At 38.1% G+C, this 19,513-nt stretch overlaps 1 protein-coding gene across 1 annotated transcript in view; it reads left to right on the top strand.

Annotated features, from left to right (window-relative positions):
• The first annotated feature begins 271 nt into the window (after positions 1-271).
• SH3YL1 (SH3 and SYLF domain containing 1) overlaps positions 272-19,513 on the top strand; it is a 48,119-nt gene continuing 28,877 nt past the window's right edge. Inside the window, exons 1-4 of the mRNA XM_023728307.1 lie at positions 272-491; positions 12,355-12,409; positions 14,104-14,214; positions 19,019-19,132. Of these exons, the coding sequence (XP_023584075.1) occupies positions 12,403-12,409; positions 14,104-14,214; positions 19,019-19,132 (232 nt within the window). The 5' untranslated portion in view covers positions 272-491; positions 12,355-12,402. The remainder of the gene's footprint in view (positions 492-12,354; positions 12,410-14,103; positions 14,215-19,018; positions 19,133-19,513) is intronic.

Raw genomic sequence — 19,513 nt, forward strand, 5'->3', positions numbered from 1 at the left:
GCTGTAAAGTTGACAGTGGTTTAGGGAGATCAGCATAACCTGACCAGAGAGAAAGGTTTTCATTTCTGCAACTGACTTATCTTCTTATGTCTAAGGAAATAGTTAAACCAGTGCCATGGAAAGATAAGAATTGGTTTAAAAAATATTACTGGTTTAAACCTTAATTGTCTGGTGGTGGTGTTCCAGATGATAAAGGACTAATGAAGGTCACTCAGCAATAGACAGTATTTCAAAGCCTATTTGAATAGGTAAAATTTCTTTGACTTGGGCTAAGACTTTATCAATTTATTCTAAATATATCTAGTTTCTTTAATTTTGGATGAGGTTTTATTAATTTAGTGAGTTAAACTGTTTCATGTAAATTATAAGGTTTAATAATTTGATTAATGTTTGATTACTGAAAATTTGGAAAACTTTTTCTAAACTTACTTTTCATATAGGTACCCATTGTGTCTGTTGCGGAAAATAATACGAGTGCTTCTTGATGGAAGGCAAGTTTGGGGAACACTGAACACTAGTTATGAAAGTGGTGGGTCGGGGGCCCTTTTGTCTCCTTGCTTTTTGACAGGTTGTTGGCAAAAACAAAAAACAAACCCAGACCCACACCCACTGGCGTAGAGTTGATTCTGACATGTACCAACCCTGTAGGACAGAGTAGAACTGCCCCTTAGGGTTTCCAAGGAACGGCTGGTGGATACGAACTGCTGACCTTTTGGTTAGCAGTCAAAGCTCTTAACCACTGTACCACCAGGGTTCCTTATGGAAGCAGGCTGCCATATCTTTCTCTCACAGTGACTGGTGGGTTCAAACTGCTGACCTTTTGTTAAGCCGCCGAGTGCTTTAACCACTGCGCCACCAGGGCTCCTAGATAGCTGGCAGAGGTCTTGATTAGAAAGAGTATTCAACTTTCTCACCCCAGATGACAGTTTACTCCTGCTAGGTTTTCTGATGTTATTATTTGCCTCCAGTAACCCTCCTCCTGAAGATGCTGCCGTATGGTCAGTATGTGAAGTATTTCCAGACCTTAAACTTATTTCCAGCTCTTGAGTTTTCCAAAGTAAAATTTTTCTTCCCAATATTTTATGATTTCTTAAAAAAATTTATTAGTATGGAAAGTTTCAAATATTTTAAACTTTTTAAAAAGTTTTGTTGTGCTTTAGGAGCCCTGGTGGCACAGTGGTTAAGAGCTTGGCTGCTAACCAAAAGGTTGGTGGTTCGAAACCACCAGCCACTCCTTGGAAGCCCTATGGGGCAGTTCTCTTCTGTCCTATAAGGTCACTGTGAGTCGGATCGACTCAATGGCAACAGGTTTTTTTGGTTTTAGGTGAAAGTTTACAGCACAAATTAGTTTCTCATTCAAAAATTTATACATAAATTGTTTTGTGACATTTTTTGCAATCCCCACAATAAGTCAGCAGTCTCCCCCTTTCCCTTTCCACCCTGGGTTCCCCATGTCTATTCCTCCAGTTTTCCTGTCTCTTCCTACCTGCTCGTCTTGCCTTTTGGGCAGGTGTTGCCCATTTGGTCTCGCAGGCTTGACTGACCTAAGGAGCATGTTCCTCACCTGTGTTATTGCTTGTTTTATAGGCCTGTCTAATCTTTGACTGAAAGGTGGACTTCAGGAGTGGGTTTAGTTCTGAGTTAGCAAGGTGTCCAGGGACCATAGTCTCGGGGGTTCCTCCAGTCTCTGTCAGACCAACAATTCTGGTCTTTTTTTATGAATTTGAATTTTGTTCTACATTTTTCTCCTGCTCTATCTGGGACCCTCTATTGTGATCCCCGTCAGAGCTGTCAGTGGTGGTAGCCAGGCACCATCTAGTTTATCTGGGTTCAGCCTGGTGGAAGCTATGGTTCCTGTGGTCCATTAGTATTTTGGACTAATATTTTCATTGTGTCTTTGGTTTCCTTCATTCTCCTTTGCTCTGGATGGGATGGGACCAATAGATGTGTCTTAGATGGCCACTTCAAAGTTTTTAAGACCCCAGACACTACTCACCACAGTAAGATGTAAAACATTTTCTGTATGAAGTATGTTAAGCCAGTTGACCCGGATGTCTCCAGCCCTCAGACCCAGCGACTTGTTCCCTCAATGTATTTGGATGTGTCTGTGAAGCTTCTATGACTTTGCCTCGATCAAGTTGTGCTGACTTCCCCTATATGATGTGTTGTCTTTCCCTTCACCAAAGTTACCCCTTGTCTACTATCTAGTTAGTAATTTCCCCTGCCCACACCTCTCCTCCCTTGTAACCATCAAAGATTGTTTTCTTCCGTGTGTAAACCTTTTCTTGGGTTTTTATAATAGTAGTCTCATACAACACTTGCCCTTTTGTGATTGACTTACTTCACTCAGCATAATGCCCTCCAGATTCATCCATGTTGTGAGATATTTCGCAGATCCATCATTGTTCTTTATCATTGTGTAGTGTTCGATTGTGTGTATGTACCATAGTGTGTTTATCCATTCATCTGTTGATGGGCAGTTAGGTTCTTTCTATCTTTTTGCTTTTGTGAATAATGCTGTAACGATTAATTACTTTTCAAAGAAAACTTTACATATAACAGTTTCTTAGCTTGAGGTTTGGCAGCCACCCTCCTCATAGGAAAAAATTGAAATATTTATGGAGAATTTGCTGGGTTTTGGACTTCCAGAGACTTATTAAGACTTCTCTGAATGTTCAGATGCTAACCATGATTTTAAATTTAAGAGACTTCATTAGTAATGACCTATATATTCATAACTTCAGCAGTATAATGGAATACAATATCAACATGCTAATCAGACTATGCCTTGTATACCTTATGCCACAGCAGAGTCCAATATGGTCGAGCCATGATTTGATGCTCAGGGCAGGAATTGAGACTTAAATTTATTTTTTTTCCTTACAGGAAAATTAACCATCTGTAAGTATGACCAGGCAATATGATTTTTTCAGAAGTGTGATAGACTCTGCAATGTTAAAAAAAAAAAAAAATTAGCCAGGCTTTTCTGTAATTCAGTTAACAAACTGAAGAATGTCCTCACTGTGGCCCTTTGCCTCACCACATAGTTTGCGGTGTCAGAGGACACTGGTTGGTTGGAAAGAGCATTGTCTTAGTGATCTGAGCTTTGTGGCCTGCAGGCACCCGAGGCTGGATCTGAATTCCCAAGTCCAGTAGCTTCCCTTCCCCTGTTTACAAAAGAGGCTGTGACCTTTCCTACAGCAGGATGTTTGCAATAGGAATTTCAACTGTGGAATTCGCTTATTTGACACATCTAATGCAATCTTGGTTGAGAGAGTTCAAAGTAGAAAACTTTTTTTTTTTTTGGTAAGGTTTATGTATTATTTACTATGCGTGAGTTGCACATGTAAAAAATTCTAAGTTGTCTTTAGCAAAAAAGGATTTTCAAGGTCTCTGGTGGCTCAGTGGTTAAGAGCTTGGCTGGTAACCAAAAGGCTGGCAGTTGGAATCCACAAGCCACTCCTTGGAAACCCTGTGAGCAGTTCTGCTCTGTCCTATAGGGTCACTTATGAGTCGACATCGACTGGACGGCAGCAGGTTTGTGCCTAACAAGTCCAGAGCTACTTCTGATGTCAGGCATGGCTGGATCCTGGACTTAAACAATGTTGACCGTCTCTCTCTCTCTCCGTATCTTGTCAGACACTCCTCTACTTAGCTTGGTTCTCACAAAGGCGCTCTCTTTCTCTTCATGGTGACAAAATCCTGCCGCAACTTTAAACTGAAGTGCCTTAGCAAGAGGTCGTTCTCACATCTCCCACACCAGCCCCTGGTTTGCTGCTGATACGGGATCAGCAGTGGTTAGGAAGCTCTGCTGTGGCACAAAAAGTAGCTGTTTTCTAATAACGCAGACTTGGGTCTCTTGCTTCACTCCTGGCACTAAGCCTGCGGCTTCAATGAAAGCATATGGACTCTGTGGTTTCTAAAATAAACTATATGTTCCGCGGCAAAAAGAAGAACACATTTCTACTGCGGTTTACTAATTCAAATCAGTAAAATGTATTGAACACCTACCATATATGGACAAGAAACTTTAAGAAATGGAAAGATCAGTACAAATTACTGCTTCGGATTTAAGGATTTACAGTTTACTGGTGGAAGAAAGGTGAGAATGCAAAGGAAGTAGGGAGAAAAGACTGATGTACAGGTATGAATCACAAATCACAAACTGGCGTGCCAGAAATGCAAAAATTTTACTATATGCCATCATTTACAATCAATTCTGGATCACCTCTTTCTCCCTGTAGGCAGTTATGGTTCAGGATGGGAGTTGGCAAAAGAGATTTCTGGTGTATGTCTCACCCGTCCATCCTGAGATTTCCTCGTTTGGTTTTCTCTTACCATTAATCCTTAAAGATTAATTGGCCTTTGTTCCAGTCACAGGGCTCTGTCAGCCCAGCTCTCTAATAAAACAACATAGCAAAGTTCCCTTCTGCAAAATTAAGTCACTGGCTCCTCCTGTACTTTATAAACCCATTGCCGTTGAGTCAATTACAACTCATAGCGACCCTATAGGACAGAGTAGAACTGCCCCATTGGGTTTCCAAGGCCGTAATTCTTTATGGAAGCAGACTGCCACATCGTTCTCTCGCAGAATAGCTGTTGAGTTTGAACCATGGACCTTTTGATTGGCCGCCAAGTGCTTAACCACTGCATACCAGGGCTCCTGTGCCTTATAGGGGGAAGGAAACTTTGTAGGGTAAGCTATAATGCTACCTTCATGCTAATTTCCTGACCCATACTTGACATTGGGGATCTATGTGTAATTCTGAGCATTCTCCTAGGGTCTTGTTCCCTGGTCTCATTGCACTTACATCTCCCTAGTTTTGTTTGCTTGTTTTTTCACCTTCTTTCCTGCCCTGGTGGCACAGTGGTTGAGAGCGATGGCTGCCACCCAAAAGGTTAGCAGTTTGAGTCCGCCTGCTGCTCCTTGGAAACCCTATGCGGCAGTTCTACTCTGTCCTATAGGGTCACTATGAGTCGGAATCCGCTGGACAGCGACGATTATACTATCAACTCGTACCTTGCTTCCCCCTTGCCCTCCTATCTCTCAAGGGCTGGTAAAAATTACCTAATCTGAGAGGCAGGGAAATGCTGCTATTACTCAGCACATTTTCTTCTAAATGCATTAGATTTTCTAAGTAAATGATTTCTTTACATTCCCAAAGATTCAACATTTAATTTCCCAAAGCGCCACAAATACTTTATTCATTTAACAGATATTTATTGGGCATTCACTATTTGTCAGGATATATATGTGATTGATAGGAGCTCTGGTGGCACAGTGGTTAAAGCACTCGGCTGCTAACCACAAGGACCATGGTTCAAACCTAACCGCTGCTCTGCAGGAGAAAGATGTGGCAGTCTGCTTCTGTAAAGATTTACAGCCTTGGAAACCCTATACGATCACTATGAGTTGGAATCAACTCAGTGGCAGTGGGTTTTGGATATATGATTGATACAGGCCCTGGTGCAGACTAAATATAATGGGAAAACTTAAAACTTTGAGGGATTTAAGCAATCGTGTAGTATTATTTGAGATATTACTTAGAAGGAACAGTATGGCTGTTCTTTGGAGAAATGACTACAGGGGTTCAAGACTGGGAACAGGAAAACTACTTAGAAAGCTATTGCAATAGACCCAATGAGAAATTATATTCTTTGGACCAGAATGGTAGCAGTGGAGGTTGAGCGATATAGTCAGATTCTGGATGTACGTACTTTGAAGGTAGAGCTGATAGGGTTTGCTGATAGATTGGCTGTGGAGCATGAGAGAAGTCACAGCTAACCCAGTTCTGGGTGTGAGCTCTCAGATGGATGACAATATTATGCACTAGGTGGGGAAAACTTGCAGAGCAGGTCATGGAGGAGGTGGGGCATCAAGCCTTATGTTTTAGATATGTTAAATTTGAGATGCTTACTTGATATCAGGGTGGTAATGTAGATAGATAATACCTTTACCATTCCTGGGGAGTGGATTCCCACTCACAGGGACCTATAGGACAGAGTAGAACTGCCCCATAGGATTTCCAAGACTGTAATCTTCATGGAAGCAGACTGCCACATCTTTCTCCAGCGAAGCTGCTGGAGGTTTTGAACTGCCAGCCTTTCAGTTAGCAGCCAAGCGCTTTAACCGCTGTGCCGCCAGGGCTCCTATCAGTCGCATATATATCCTGACAGATAGTGAGTGCCCAATAAATATTTGTTAAATGAATAAAGTGTTTGTGGGGCTTTTGGAAATTAAAGGTTGAATCTTTCGGAATGTAAAGAAATCATTTATATAGAAAATCCAGTGGATTTAGAAGAAAATGTGCTGAGTAATAGTAGCATTCCCCTGCCTCTCAGATTAGGTAACATTTACTAGACCTTGAGAGATAGGAGGGCGGGAGGAAGCAAGGTACGAGTTGATAGTATACCTGTTACCATTGAGTTGATTCGAACCACCAAACCTTTGGTTAGCAGCTGAGTGCTTAACCACTGTGAAACCAGGGCTCCTTTCCGTAAAGATTACAAAAGAAAAACAAAAAGCTAAATCTGTTGCCATTGAGTTGATTCTGACTCATAGTGACCTATAGGACAGGGTAGAATTGCACATAGGGTTTCCAAGGAGTGGCTGGTGGATTAGAACTGCTGACTTTTTGGTTAGCAGCTGAGCTCTTAATCACTGAGCCACCAGGGCTCCTCCATAAAGATTACAGCGTTGGAAACCTTTTGAGGCAGTTCTGCTCTGTCCTACAGCGCTTTTTATTTGTCGGAATCCACTCTACAGCAATGTGTTTGGGTTTGGGTTTTTTTTTTTTTTTTTGCATACTAATAGGAGTACTTGGTACAGCAAAGATAATCTTTTTATTCATTTTAACATTTAATGATAAAGCAAAACCATTACTTTGCTTTTTTTGGAAGGATGTGCCAATAGTGTATTATGAATACTGTGTAATCTTGGGGATAAAAAATATTAACAGTATGATCATATCTAATAAGTTTTTTAATGATTTTTCCTTCTCTTATACTTATTAAGTGATTAGAATATATAACACAAGTTAAATCTAGTCCCAGTTTAGAAAATGGGAATTACAACTACCTCTCCTTCCTCTTCTTTAGCAAGCACCATGGAGGATCAGAAATGATATTAGCTGCATAACAAATGAGCTCCCAAATTTCAGTTACTTAGCACAGTAAGAGTTACTTCTCACTCACTGGGTTCCAGGTAGTGGACAGTTTCCCTCCTTTTGCCCGAAAAGTGTTCTTCATCCAGTAGGCTGATGGGAAAAGAGAGAATGGAGAAAGCACTGCTTCTTATCTGTCTTAATCATACATCACTTTTGCTCACATTCTATTGGCTAGAACTAGTCACATGGCCACACCTGGATAGAAAACTGTGGAGGAAGGGATAGGAAATGTCATCTCTGACTGGGCAGCTGCCTCCCAGGGACAGCTCCACACAATAACACAGGAAGCACACATGTAAGTTGATGGACAGCCAGCTACCTGTGCCACACAAGTAATAAAACAGACCCACTGTACATAACTCATTCAGTCATTCTGTGAAAATAAAGTTGATATCATCAGAGATACTAAAATTCTATTATCAAGATAACTAAAATTCAGACAACAAATACCTGATCTAGTTATAATGCAAATTACAGATGGTCAATGTACCTGATAAATGTACAAATTAATGTCAATCAATTTTCTTGTTATATTCTCATTTGCCCTGCTGACTCATACAGCTCAATACCGCCTCTCCTTTTTAGCAATCAAAATGGAAACGGAGCTGGGTCCCATCTGAGTATTTATTCACAAATTAGAGTTTTCAAAATCTATCAACTGTATAAATACTTTGTTGTAAAGTATCATCTTTTTGCCTACTATACACACACACACACACACACACACACACACACACACACACACATAGGTATTTTTTTTTATCACTTGTGGAATACCAGATAAACAATTGTATGTCACTAGTATGTTACCTCAAATCATGACTAAAAGCTACCCCCATAACATGTATTTTAAATGCCCAAATGTCTATGTAAATATGTTCACTTGAAATTTCCCTAATTCGTATTTTTGTAAGACCCTATAAATCCAAACTGCATAATCAAAGCATTACTAATAGGAATATTTTAAAGGCTGCTAGTAAATTAACATCATTTTGAGTATATATATTTAAGAATCCTGCCTCTGAGAATTTTTCTGTGTTCTTGTCTGTTTCATATTCACCATTGCAAGTAAAAATAGCAATACAAAAATATTATCAGGCTTTCAGTATTTCAATACAATCATCAGATATGATAGTTTGAGTTTAAACAAGTCAATGATTGAGAAGATAAGGAGTAACTTTGTATTAGGTCTTAAAAATTTCAATTCCAGAGTTATCAGTGTTATGCAAATGCTTGAAACAAATAGTTATTTCGTGTACAGCGCCTCAACAAATACCTGTCCTGTGTCTTTTTGTGTGTATGTGGGCGTGGGAGGGGTGTGTTTATACGTCTGTGTAAAATATAAGAATATATTTTTTACTTTTCCGCACATCTTCATGTAAGTCCTGTTGTTCGCCCTAAGAGCTCAGGTTTGAAATGAAAGATAATTTATGGAGTAATTTCCCATAATGTAGAATTTTAGAGCTGAGTCATAAGTTCCCACTAATATCTTAAGTATTTTAATTTACAATTTCAGTTTGTACTGAACAGTTTTTGTTACGAAATATTTCAGGCATACTTAAGAGGCTGTAGAGAGTAACATAATATACATCTATGACCTACAACCCAGCCTAAAGGAAAAAAAAAAGTACAATTTTGTTCAAGTCCCTATATTACCCTCCTGATTCTGTCCCTTTTCCCAGAACCAACCTTCTCCCACCTCTAACAAATCAAAGGAAGCATTAACTTGAATTTAGTGTTTATGATTTCTAACAATGTCATTATACTTTTTTTTTTTATTGTACTTCAGGTGAAGGCTTACAGAACAAATAGTTTCTCATGAAATAGTAGTACACATATTGTTTTATGACATTGGTTAACAACCCCACAACATGTCAACCCTCTCCCTACTCGACCTTTTTTTTTTTTTTGGTGAAAATATACATAGCCAAAGATACACCATTTCAAAAATTTCTGCATGCACAGTTCAGTGACATCAACTTTGCTCTCCAATTGTGCTGCTATTCTCAGTTTAGATGAAGGCTTACAGAGCAAAATAGTTTCTCATTTAACAGTTGGTACACATGTTGCCCTATGACAATGGTTGACAACCTCACAACACATCAACACTATCCTTACTCAACCTCGGGTTCCCTATCACCAGCTTTCCTGTCTCCTTCTGCCTTCTGTCCCTTGTCCCTGGACTGCTGTGCCTCATTAGTTCCATTTGGTTTTATGGGGCTGTCCACTTCCCGGCTGAACAGTGAACCTCGGAAGTGACTCCACCACTGAGCTAAAAGGGTGTCTGGGGGCCATACTCCCGGGGTTTCTCCAGTCTCCTTTAGGCCAGTAAATCTGGTCTTTTTTTTGTGGTTAGAATTTTGTTCTACATCCTTCTCCAGCTCTGTCAGAATGTCATTATACTTTTATTACATATATATGTTTTTGTAAGTAGTATATATTTCTTTTTGTGCATGTTTTAAAACATTTACATAAATGTATCATGCATAGTGGTTAAGAGATTGGCTGGTAACCAAAAGGTCAGCAGTTAGAATCCACCAGCTGCTCCTTGGAAACCCTGTGGGGCAGTTCTACTCTGTCCTATAGGATTGCTATGAGTCAGAATTGACTCAATGGCAATGGGTTTGGGTTTTTTTTTTTAATGTATCTTTATGCACCTTGTTTTCCCCTCAATATTGTTTATATTTTTCTGTGTTAATGCACGAAGATCTGCTTTATTTGAAGTGCTGGATAAAATTCAAATGTAATACTATACCAAACCATGTTTGTCCATCCTCTTTGAGGAATTCATTTTTCAAATGTATTTATTATTATTTTGCTATTAAAAATATTGGCTCAGTGAACATTCTTATACACATCTTAGTGCCTACACCTGACAAAGTTTCCCAAAGATGTATTCATAGGGGTAGAATTACCAGATCATGAGCACGGCACATCTTTGCCTGTATTGGACACAGCCAAAGAGTTCTCTAAAGCAGTTGTACCAATTTACACTCCCACCAACAGTGTGTGAGAATTCTCTTTGTGCCATAATCTGGCCTACATTTGTTGGCAGATTTTTTAAATTTTTGCTAATCTGAAGGATTAGCAATGATAATTCATTATGATCTTACTTCGAATTTCCCTGATTCCTAGTCAATTTGACCGTCTTTTTATGTATTTATTGGCTATCGAGGTTTCCTCTTCTGTGAATTAACTAGTTATATGTTTTGTCCAGTTTCCTCTAGTGCTATTTATCATTTTATTGATTTTTAGAAGGTCTTTACATATTCTGGATCCTAAATCTATGTCATTTATATGTATGGCAGATATATTCCAGTCTGTGGCTTATATTTTTACTTTTTAAAAGTATGTTAATATATCTTTTTGATATTCATGAAGTTGATATATATCTGTAGTTCCCTTTATTATTGTGGATTGCTTATGGAATTCTTCCATACACTAAATCATAAAGATATTCACTATTACTTGTATTCTAAAAGTTTTAAATTTTGCTTTGAATATGTAGACCTTCAATAAAATTGAAATTTTTTTGTGTGTATGATGTGATATTGCAATCAAATTTCATTTTATTTTCATTTGGATGACCAGTTGACTTAGCATAATTTATTCACTTACCATGTCATTTCTGTCACATTATATTTTTAAATAAATGCATTTTTTGTGCTTTTGTCATAAAAGTGGCATTTTTAATGAAGTGCCAGAATGATAGTTTATTCAATACATTGTGTTGTGTCTTCTGGAAATATTAGGCTAGGTTCCTACCTCATATCCTGGGAACCCTGGTGGCACAGTGGTTAAGAGCTCGGCTGCTAACCAAAAGATCGGCAGTTTGAATCCACCAGCAACTCCTTGGAAACCCTACGAGGCAGTTCTACTCTGTCCTGTAGGGTTACTATGAGTTGGAATCAACTTGACAGCATTGAGGTTTTTTTTTTTTTTTAATACCCTATGCTACTGTAAGTTTGAAATGGATTGAATATTTAATATAATGATTATTTTTAAAAAATTTTCAACAGACACCATTAAGGAAATGAAAAGACAAACCACAGACTAGAAAAAAGACTAAGATTGCATGTATTTGTTGAAGGACTTACATCCATAATATGTAAGGACCTTTTAAAACTAAAAAATAAAAGACAAACAATCCAGTTTTTACAATGGGCAAAAGATGTGAACAAACACCACAAAAAGAAATAGAAGCAGCCAGTAAGCATATAAAAAATGCTCAGCATCCTTAATCAAATGGTAACATGAAAATTGAATACACAATGTGATATCACTGTACACCCACCAAAGCAACTAAAATTAAAAAGACTGGCTATACCAAGTGTTAGGGAGTATGTGGAAGAACTGGGATGCTCATTTTTATGGGGGAAACATGAGATGGTACAATCGCTTTACAGAATTCTTCGGCAGCTTCTTATATAGTTAAACATTTACTCTAATATGGACTAGCAATTACAGGCCTAGATATTAACCCAGGAGAAATAAAATCATTTGTCCACAAAAGACTTGTTGTGCATGAATACTTATAGCAGTTTTATTTGGAATGGCCCAAAACTGGAAACAACCCAGTTGTCTATCAACAAGTGAATACGTGAACAAATCGTGGTGTTTCCGTACATTGGAACACTGCTTGACAGGAAAAAGGAGTTAACTTCTGAAACACGGAACAACATGAACAAACCTTAATAATTTATGGTGAGCAAAAGAAACCAGACAGAAAAAAATACACACTGTATAATTCTATCTATATGAAATTCTATAACAGGCAAAACTAATATATAGTGACAGAAATCAAATCAGTACTATCCTGAGGCTGGGGTTGGAGGTAGGTTGTTGAATTGACTGTATGTAAAGGGGCATAGAAAAAACTATTTGGGATGATAGAAATGTGGTGGTTACATAGGTCAATACATTTGCCAAAACTTACTGAGCTATGCCTATTAAAAAGATGTATTTTGTTTTGTAAATTATATCTCCTAAAGTTGATTTAAAAAACCTATACTGAGATCCATCATTTTAACTATTCTAAAGCAAACGCGAAGCACCAAAATATGCGAGTTGTATGATACCATTTGTTTTAAAAGGGGGTAAAGGAATACACACACACACGTATACATACACAAATACGTGTATATATACACGTGCGTATACAAGTATATGTATTTCATTAACCTTGCAGAAAATATTATGAAAAGATGACCCCGTACCCAAACTAATACCATTGATTATGTGTGGTAAGGAGCATTTAATTTTCTAATTGATAGATGATGGCTTGAGTCTTGGTAAGACTCCTGTGTTTAGCCCCTGGGTTTAATAATGTCCCCCCGGAAACTGTGAATGTGACCTTATTAGGAGATAGGATCTTTGCAGATGTAATCAAGTTAAGATGAGGTGGGCCCTAAATCCAACATGACTGGTGTCCTTATAAGAAGAGGGAAAGTTGGACCCAGGGAGAACGCCATGGGAGGAGGGAAGCAGAGACTGGAGTTGTGTGTCCACAAGCCAAGGCCACCAAGGATTGCCAACAACCACCGCAAGCTAGGAACAGGCAAGGCAGGAGTCTCCCTTAGACCTTTAGCGAGAGCATGGCCCTGCAAACAACTTGATTTCTGATTTTTAGAGTCCAGAACTGGGAGAAAATGAATTTCTGTTGTTTGGAGCCACCCAGCTTATGATAATTAGTGATGGCAGCCCTAGAAAGCCAATACAGCCACAAAGAACTGATGCTGATTCATTTTTAAAAAAAAAAACAAAAGAGAATTCCAGTGTGGCCCTGATTGAGTTTCTAGTTTTAAAATAAATTACATATTTCAAACATGCCAAGGACCAAATGCATCATATTGTTTTATTAGGAATATCTGTGATTCCTTATGCTGGGACAGTGGAATGGTGCCGTCTTCACTCATATACTTCAAAGCTGTAAAGATTGTCAGAATTCTTATGAACAAATGAATGCCTATGTGAATTTATGAATATCCAAGCAACACAGAAAGTATAAAATGCTATACAAATGCAAGCTTGTATTACTTGGAGTAATGACCCCAATTCCTGAGTCTTCGATAATTTTACCAATAAGGAAAGACTATGCACACAGTCCCTGGGTGGCGCAGATCATTACTACTAGCAGATCGAGACTCTTAGCCAAAAGGTTGGTGGTTCATACCCACCCAGAGGCACCTCAGAAGATAGGTTGGCTATCTGCTTCTGAAAGGTCACAGCCTTGAAAACCTTATGGAGCCGCTGTTCTCTGCACACATGGGGTCCCCATGAGTCAAAATGGACTCAGTGGCAACCAACAACATACAGGCAGCCAGTTGAAAGCCTTTTGCCAAAAACAACCAAATATACTAAATTTTATGTTGTCTATTCTAAACAGTTGTAAAAAACATCTAGTGTTAATTTTTAAATTTATTTATTTTAAATTAGTATAAAGGTGATTTAAGAATTACAAGGAGGAGGTTGGAGCAGATTTTGTTTCAGATCTTTAAGGATCCCATGATTCCTTATGATTTGTGGGATTTTGAGAGTTTAGAGTGTCCCTGGTTGGCGTGAATGGTTTAGTGCTCAACCACTAACCAAAAGGTTGGTGGTTCAAACCCACCCAGAGGCGCCTTGGAAGATAGCCTGGAGATGTGCCTCTGAAAGGTCACAGCCGTGAAAACCTTGTGGAAGAATTCTACTAAGCCATGGAGTCACCATGAGTCACAGTTGACTCCAAGGCCACAGGTCAGGTGTCTCAATCTCGCAGTGGATTTGGTTTATTAGTCAAGAAAATGGAGATGAGATGGGTAATAATCGGGGGTTTCCAATTCATTTCTTCTGTGTGGTAGGATACAATTTGTTAATTCTTAATGAAATTACAACAAATTTTTAACTTGTATTTAGTAAATTTCTTCATTTAATGCTTTTTTTTTTAAAAATCTTTCAGTGAATAACCCTATACCTTCCAATCTGAAATCGGAAGCAAAAAAGGCTGCTAAAATATTAAGAGAATTCACAGAAATAACTTCCAGAAATGGACCTGATAAGATCATTCCTGGTGGGTAAATAAAATACATCTTGTTCATTCCTAAATTTGTTTTGTTTTCTACATTACTTTCTACATTCCTTCACATTTCACTTCAGGCAGACAGCCCCACTGATACCAGCAAGTCCTTAACCCATTGCCTTTGAGTTGATTCGGACTCATAGAGTACAACTGCCCCACAGAGTTTCCAAGGAGTGGCTGGTGGATTTGAACTGCCAACCTTTTGGTTAGCAGCCATAACTGTTAACCACTGCACCACCAGGGTTTCCAGCAAGTCCTTAGCCCACCTTTTTTCTCATAGCTGATCCAGCAATGCTTTGAAGGTCATCCACGTGTGCTTTCAAGATGGTCTCAATAGGGCCAGCTGTAGACCAGAGCAAACCAACTCATGGGCATTTCTTTTAAGCCATTTTTCCTTCCTCTTCTGTCTTTCCATCATATATAACCTTTTTCCCTTGACCACCTCCTCTCAAGGTGTCCAGTGCTCTTTTTTTTAAATAATACTTTATTGTATTTTCATTGAAAGTTTACACAGCAAGTTAGGTCCCCATTTCACAATTACTACACATTTGTTGAGACACATTGGTTACATGTTTCACAATGTTTTAACGTTCTCATTAATTTCCTTCTGGATGTTTCACTTCCAGTAATCCATTCCCTGACCCCTTACCCTTTCATCTTTGCTTTAGAGTAATTGTTGACCGTTTGGTCTTATACAGATGACTTTTTTAAAGGTGCTCAGTGCTCACTGGTAATATTCTTTATTTTATGAGCCAATCTGTTATTCAGCTAAAAGATGCCCCCCAGGGGGTTAGTTTCAGTTCAAGATTTATGGAGTATCTCAGGGCAATAGCCTTGGGAAGTCTTCTAGTCTCAACCGGTCCAGTAATTCAGGATTTTTTAAGAATTTTACTTCTATTCCATATTTTTCCCCTCCTATCAGGAACCATCTACCTTATTTTTATGCAAATAACGCTTGCCTGCTCCGTTTGTTTGCCAATGGTGCCCTCCCCACCACTACGAGGTTTTTTCATAAGCACAGTATGCTAATTTTTTTTACAGCAACATGTGAAAAAAAATTGGCATGGCGGCACTACAGAAGTACCTCCTGGGGGAGGGTGCAGTTGGCAAACAAACGTAGAACGTGTGCACCGTTTGTGTAAACCCACGGTTCTGTGGCCCTGATCAGAACAGTCCTTAATGGTAGCCGTAAGGTGCCCAGTACACTCACCACCATATTTTTCTTCTCCACTTTAACTTTCCTTAAAGCTTACCTGTCCTTTTCTTCATTTCCTGAGAACTTTGTAAGATTACTGTCTAGCTAAATAGGTCCCTAGGAGGCGCAGATGGTAAAGGTTGGTGGTTCAAACCCACCCATCGCCTTCGAGGAAGAAAGGCCTGCTGATCTGCTTCCATAAAGAGCACAGTCAAGAAAACCCTACAGAGCAGTTTTACTCTGTAACACACTGGATCACCATGAGTCAGATTTGTCTCAGCGGCAATGAGTCCGATTTATTTTTGGAGTCTAATCAATTTAATTTGGTGTTTTCTCTTTCCTGGTAAGACATTTACATTTTTATAGTGGTTTAAGAAGACATTAGTCAATAGTTTGGGAACCACTACCTGTTTATTGGAGTCCCTAGGTGGTGCAAAGTCTTAATGTGCTCTGCTGCTAACTGAAAAGGTTGATGGTTTAAGACCACCCAGAGGTACCTTGGAAGAAAGACCTGGTGATCTACTGCTGAAAAAATCAGCCATGAAAACCCTACGGAGGGCGGTTCTACTCTGATACGCGTGGGGTTGATGTAAGTTGGAATCAACTTGATGGCAAATGATTTTTACCTGTTTTATTATCACTACCGGTAATTTCCAAAGGGTGTTTCATAGAATACTTACAACATGTAAAGACAATTGATAAACAAGTCCATTTGGACATTGCTGCAGAATAAATTTCTCCCCTGATCACAGTGCGTGATCTGAAGCTATTTAACCACACAGCTTTAATTTTTTAAATATTTTAGTTGTTATAATAATAATATTAACTATAATATCAATTATTGTTATTTTGGCTTACCCACTCCACATCTTGAGTAAACAGTGCAAACTCTGGCTGGCAACTCAGGATCATGTAGGAGCTTGTTAGAAATGCAGAACCTCAGGCTCATCTCAGACCTAATGAGTCAGAACGTGCAATTTTCTTTGTATGCACGGCTTTGGAGCTTAAAGAGAATTCAGCTAGAAAAACTGGATTTTCAGTAGCTATGTTGCAAAGCAGGATGATAGAAGAGATTTCTTGATACTTACCAACCTTTGCAAAAAATGTCAGGCCAGCTTAATTTATGGGTAACCTGTATTTACTAACATGAAAAAAATCTGAGTGTGGATTTTTACTCATGGTTTATGTACAGCAAAATGTCATCTTGCCTTTCTCCTGCCTCCATATAAAGGCCACCCTCCTTATTGTCAGTGGATGTGGCTCAGAGAATAAAAATTGGTTTACAGATTAGCCTAAGTATAAACTTACCCCAAGGGTCTGTAGGATGTGTGTGTGTGTGTGTGTGTGTGTGTGTGTGTAGGAGAGAGGGTATTATATTAAAACAAGGGTGATATGTCATATACCTGTAAATCAAAACCAAACCCATTGCCATTGAGTTGATTCTGACTCATAGCGATCCTATAGTACAGAGTAGAACTGCCCCGTAGGGTTTCAAAGGAGTGGCTGGTGGATTTGAACTGCTGACCTTTTAGTTAGCAGTCAAGCTCTTAACCACTGCGCCGCCAGGGCTCCAGATATGTTAAATAGTAGACGATAAAGTCTACAGAAAATATTTAAACAAAATGCCTAGACGTTCTAGACCTTCTCAATGGTATGTGTTCATTCTCCTCTGATGTTAAGAGCTATGAGATACAAGTGAAACTTAATTTAGAAGGTGTATCTGCAAATAGTGCATTTTGTGCTGTAAATGAAAAGCCAACTTGCAAATCATTTAGCAATTATTGGTATTTCTGTGTCCCTGAATTTGGATGGATAATCTATAAAAACATAGTTGATATTTGAAATACATTTATTATATAGCTTTCAATCCTACTACATTATAACCTTTTCAGATACAAAAATAAGACAAACTTCATAGACAACCGTCTAGGATGCTAATCTTATTTTCTGTATCTTGCTTAATTAAGAACAGCTCTACAGTGTTTTGGATGTTAAATTCTTCATGTTCTTGGGTGAATTAGTTTTTAAGAGTCTGTTATTAATTTAAATTTTGAAATAGTGTATATAATTATATTAGAAATTTAGTGTGTTTCTAGGTACAGCTGCAAAACTTTTTTTGAGTACTGGTGTGTACAATCTGGTTTCACTTCCTTGACAGAATATTTGACTACAGTGATGATAAATTATACTACCTCGTAAGTATTATTGGTATCCAAGAATAATTTCCGATTTTCAAGCTTCCCTTGTTAGTTTGAAAGATGTACTCTTGTGTTAGTAAATTCACAGAATAGTGAGGCACTGCATTTAGTGGGTACATAGATTAATAACCCTCATTTTATGTAATGTACTTCCCTGAAATGTGAATAAACTAATATTTTTTTAAATTGAATTTTATTTTTAGTGCACTGGGTAGCTAAGTTCGGGTTGCTGTGAGTTGGAAATGACTCCAGGGCACACAACAACAAGTAGTTAAGCCGTAAAGTATGGAGGTTTAAGTAATGAGCAGATTATTTTATAGACTTAAAAAACTTTTTAAAGTGGCAAAATCACTTAATTTTTCTGGTTTTGAGTCTGGATTTTCATGTTAATAAAAGGTGAACTTAGATATGTGGCTTTAAAACTAAAGTTTTGCCCCATAAAGATTTTTGATCATTTTGTGAATTTTTCCCTAACAGTGTATAGATCATAATTTCTTTGAAAATAGTAGTTTTTATTTTTTAAATTGTGAATTATTTCCTAAATTAATTGAAATCTCTAAAATACAGTCATGTGTCATTTAACGGCCACGATATATTCTGTGAAATAGGAGATTATGTGATTTGGATGTTATGCAAACACCATGTTATATACAGGCAGTCCTCGAATTATGGAGGAGGTCCGTTCCTAAGTCTGTGTTGAAGCCGAATTTGTACATAAGTCGGAACAGTTAAGAACGGTTCTTATCTAACATCAGTTTGTCAAATATTTGTCTTAGTATATAAGATAGGGTGTACCTTTCAATGTATAAAAAGCATTAGAGAAACACTTCTAGAGACACTAAAACATCTTTAACGTATTATACAGTAATAATAATGTTTGGATGCATGTCATGAAAGAGTGCCCATTTGTTATTACAAGCCATTGTATGTACTTTGAATTTTTAATATAATAGTCTTTACTGGGGTTGGTTCATACCTATGGGTTGTATGCAAGTCGGATGTTCGTAATCCTGGTACCACGGACGTATGTGCAGTCGGATGTCGCCCAAACAGACGTTATGCAGCCCATGACTGTATTTGCCTTGCTACTAGATAACAATAAAATCTCATTCAAATATCTCATTTATTGAGAATTGCAGGAGTTGTGAGCGTTTGTGATGTTACAGTTAGCATTGCAAAAATAACAACATTAAAAAAAAAGAGGTAGGAGTAGAGAAGTTTCATGCCCATCTGTTATGTAACTAAGTTTTATTCATGGCTCATATGTGCCATTAAGATTCTTAATTAGAACCATGGAATCTTGTTAAGCAAATGTCTGCATGTACTGTTTAACGCTTGCTTGTCTCTTCGGTCATAATTTATTAAGAATGCTTTCCTACCTATTGTTTTTTAATGTTTGCAGCCCACGTAATTGCTAAAGCTAAAGGTCTTGCCATTTTGTCTGTGATAAAAGCCGGATTTCTGGTAACTGCTAGAGGAGGCAGTGGGATTGTGCTGGCTCGTCTTCCAGATGGAAGTAAGTTGATATTTGTTTACTTCGAGGAGTAGAGAATCTTAGTTCTTTTTTTTTTTTCTGTTTCCATTTTGAACACGTTTCATAAGGATTATGACAGGTTTCCCTCGTGCCACCTAAAATTGGCATACCAAAGGTTGTTCCATTGAGTGTGTAGGTGTTCACAATAAACCAAGAGGAAAAATGAGTTTTTCTCTTTCCTTCCTCCTTTCAAAATCATTAGGCAAGACTCGATGGATAGATCATACTTTGTTTAGTATGTATTTTGTAATTTTTCCATGGAGCAAATATTTAAACATGACAGTCTGAGCATTTCTTTTTTAAATTTTTTTTATTGTACTTTAGATGAAGGTTTACAGAACAAATAGTTTCTCATTAAACAGT

The sequence above is a fragment of the Trichechus manatus genome, unplaced genomic scaffold (assembly GCF_000243295.1).
Source record: "Trichechus manatus latirostris isolate Lorelei unplaced genomic scaffold, TriManLat1.0 scaffold00023, whole genome shotgun sequence".
NCBI lineage: Eukaryota > Metazoa > Chordata > Mammalia > Sirenia > Trichechidae > Trichechus > Trichechus manatus.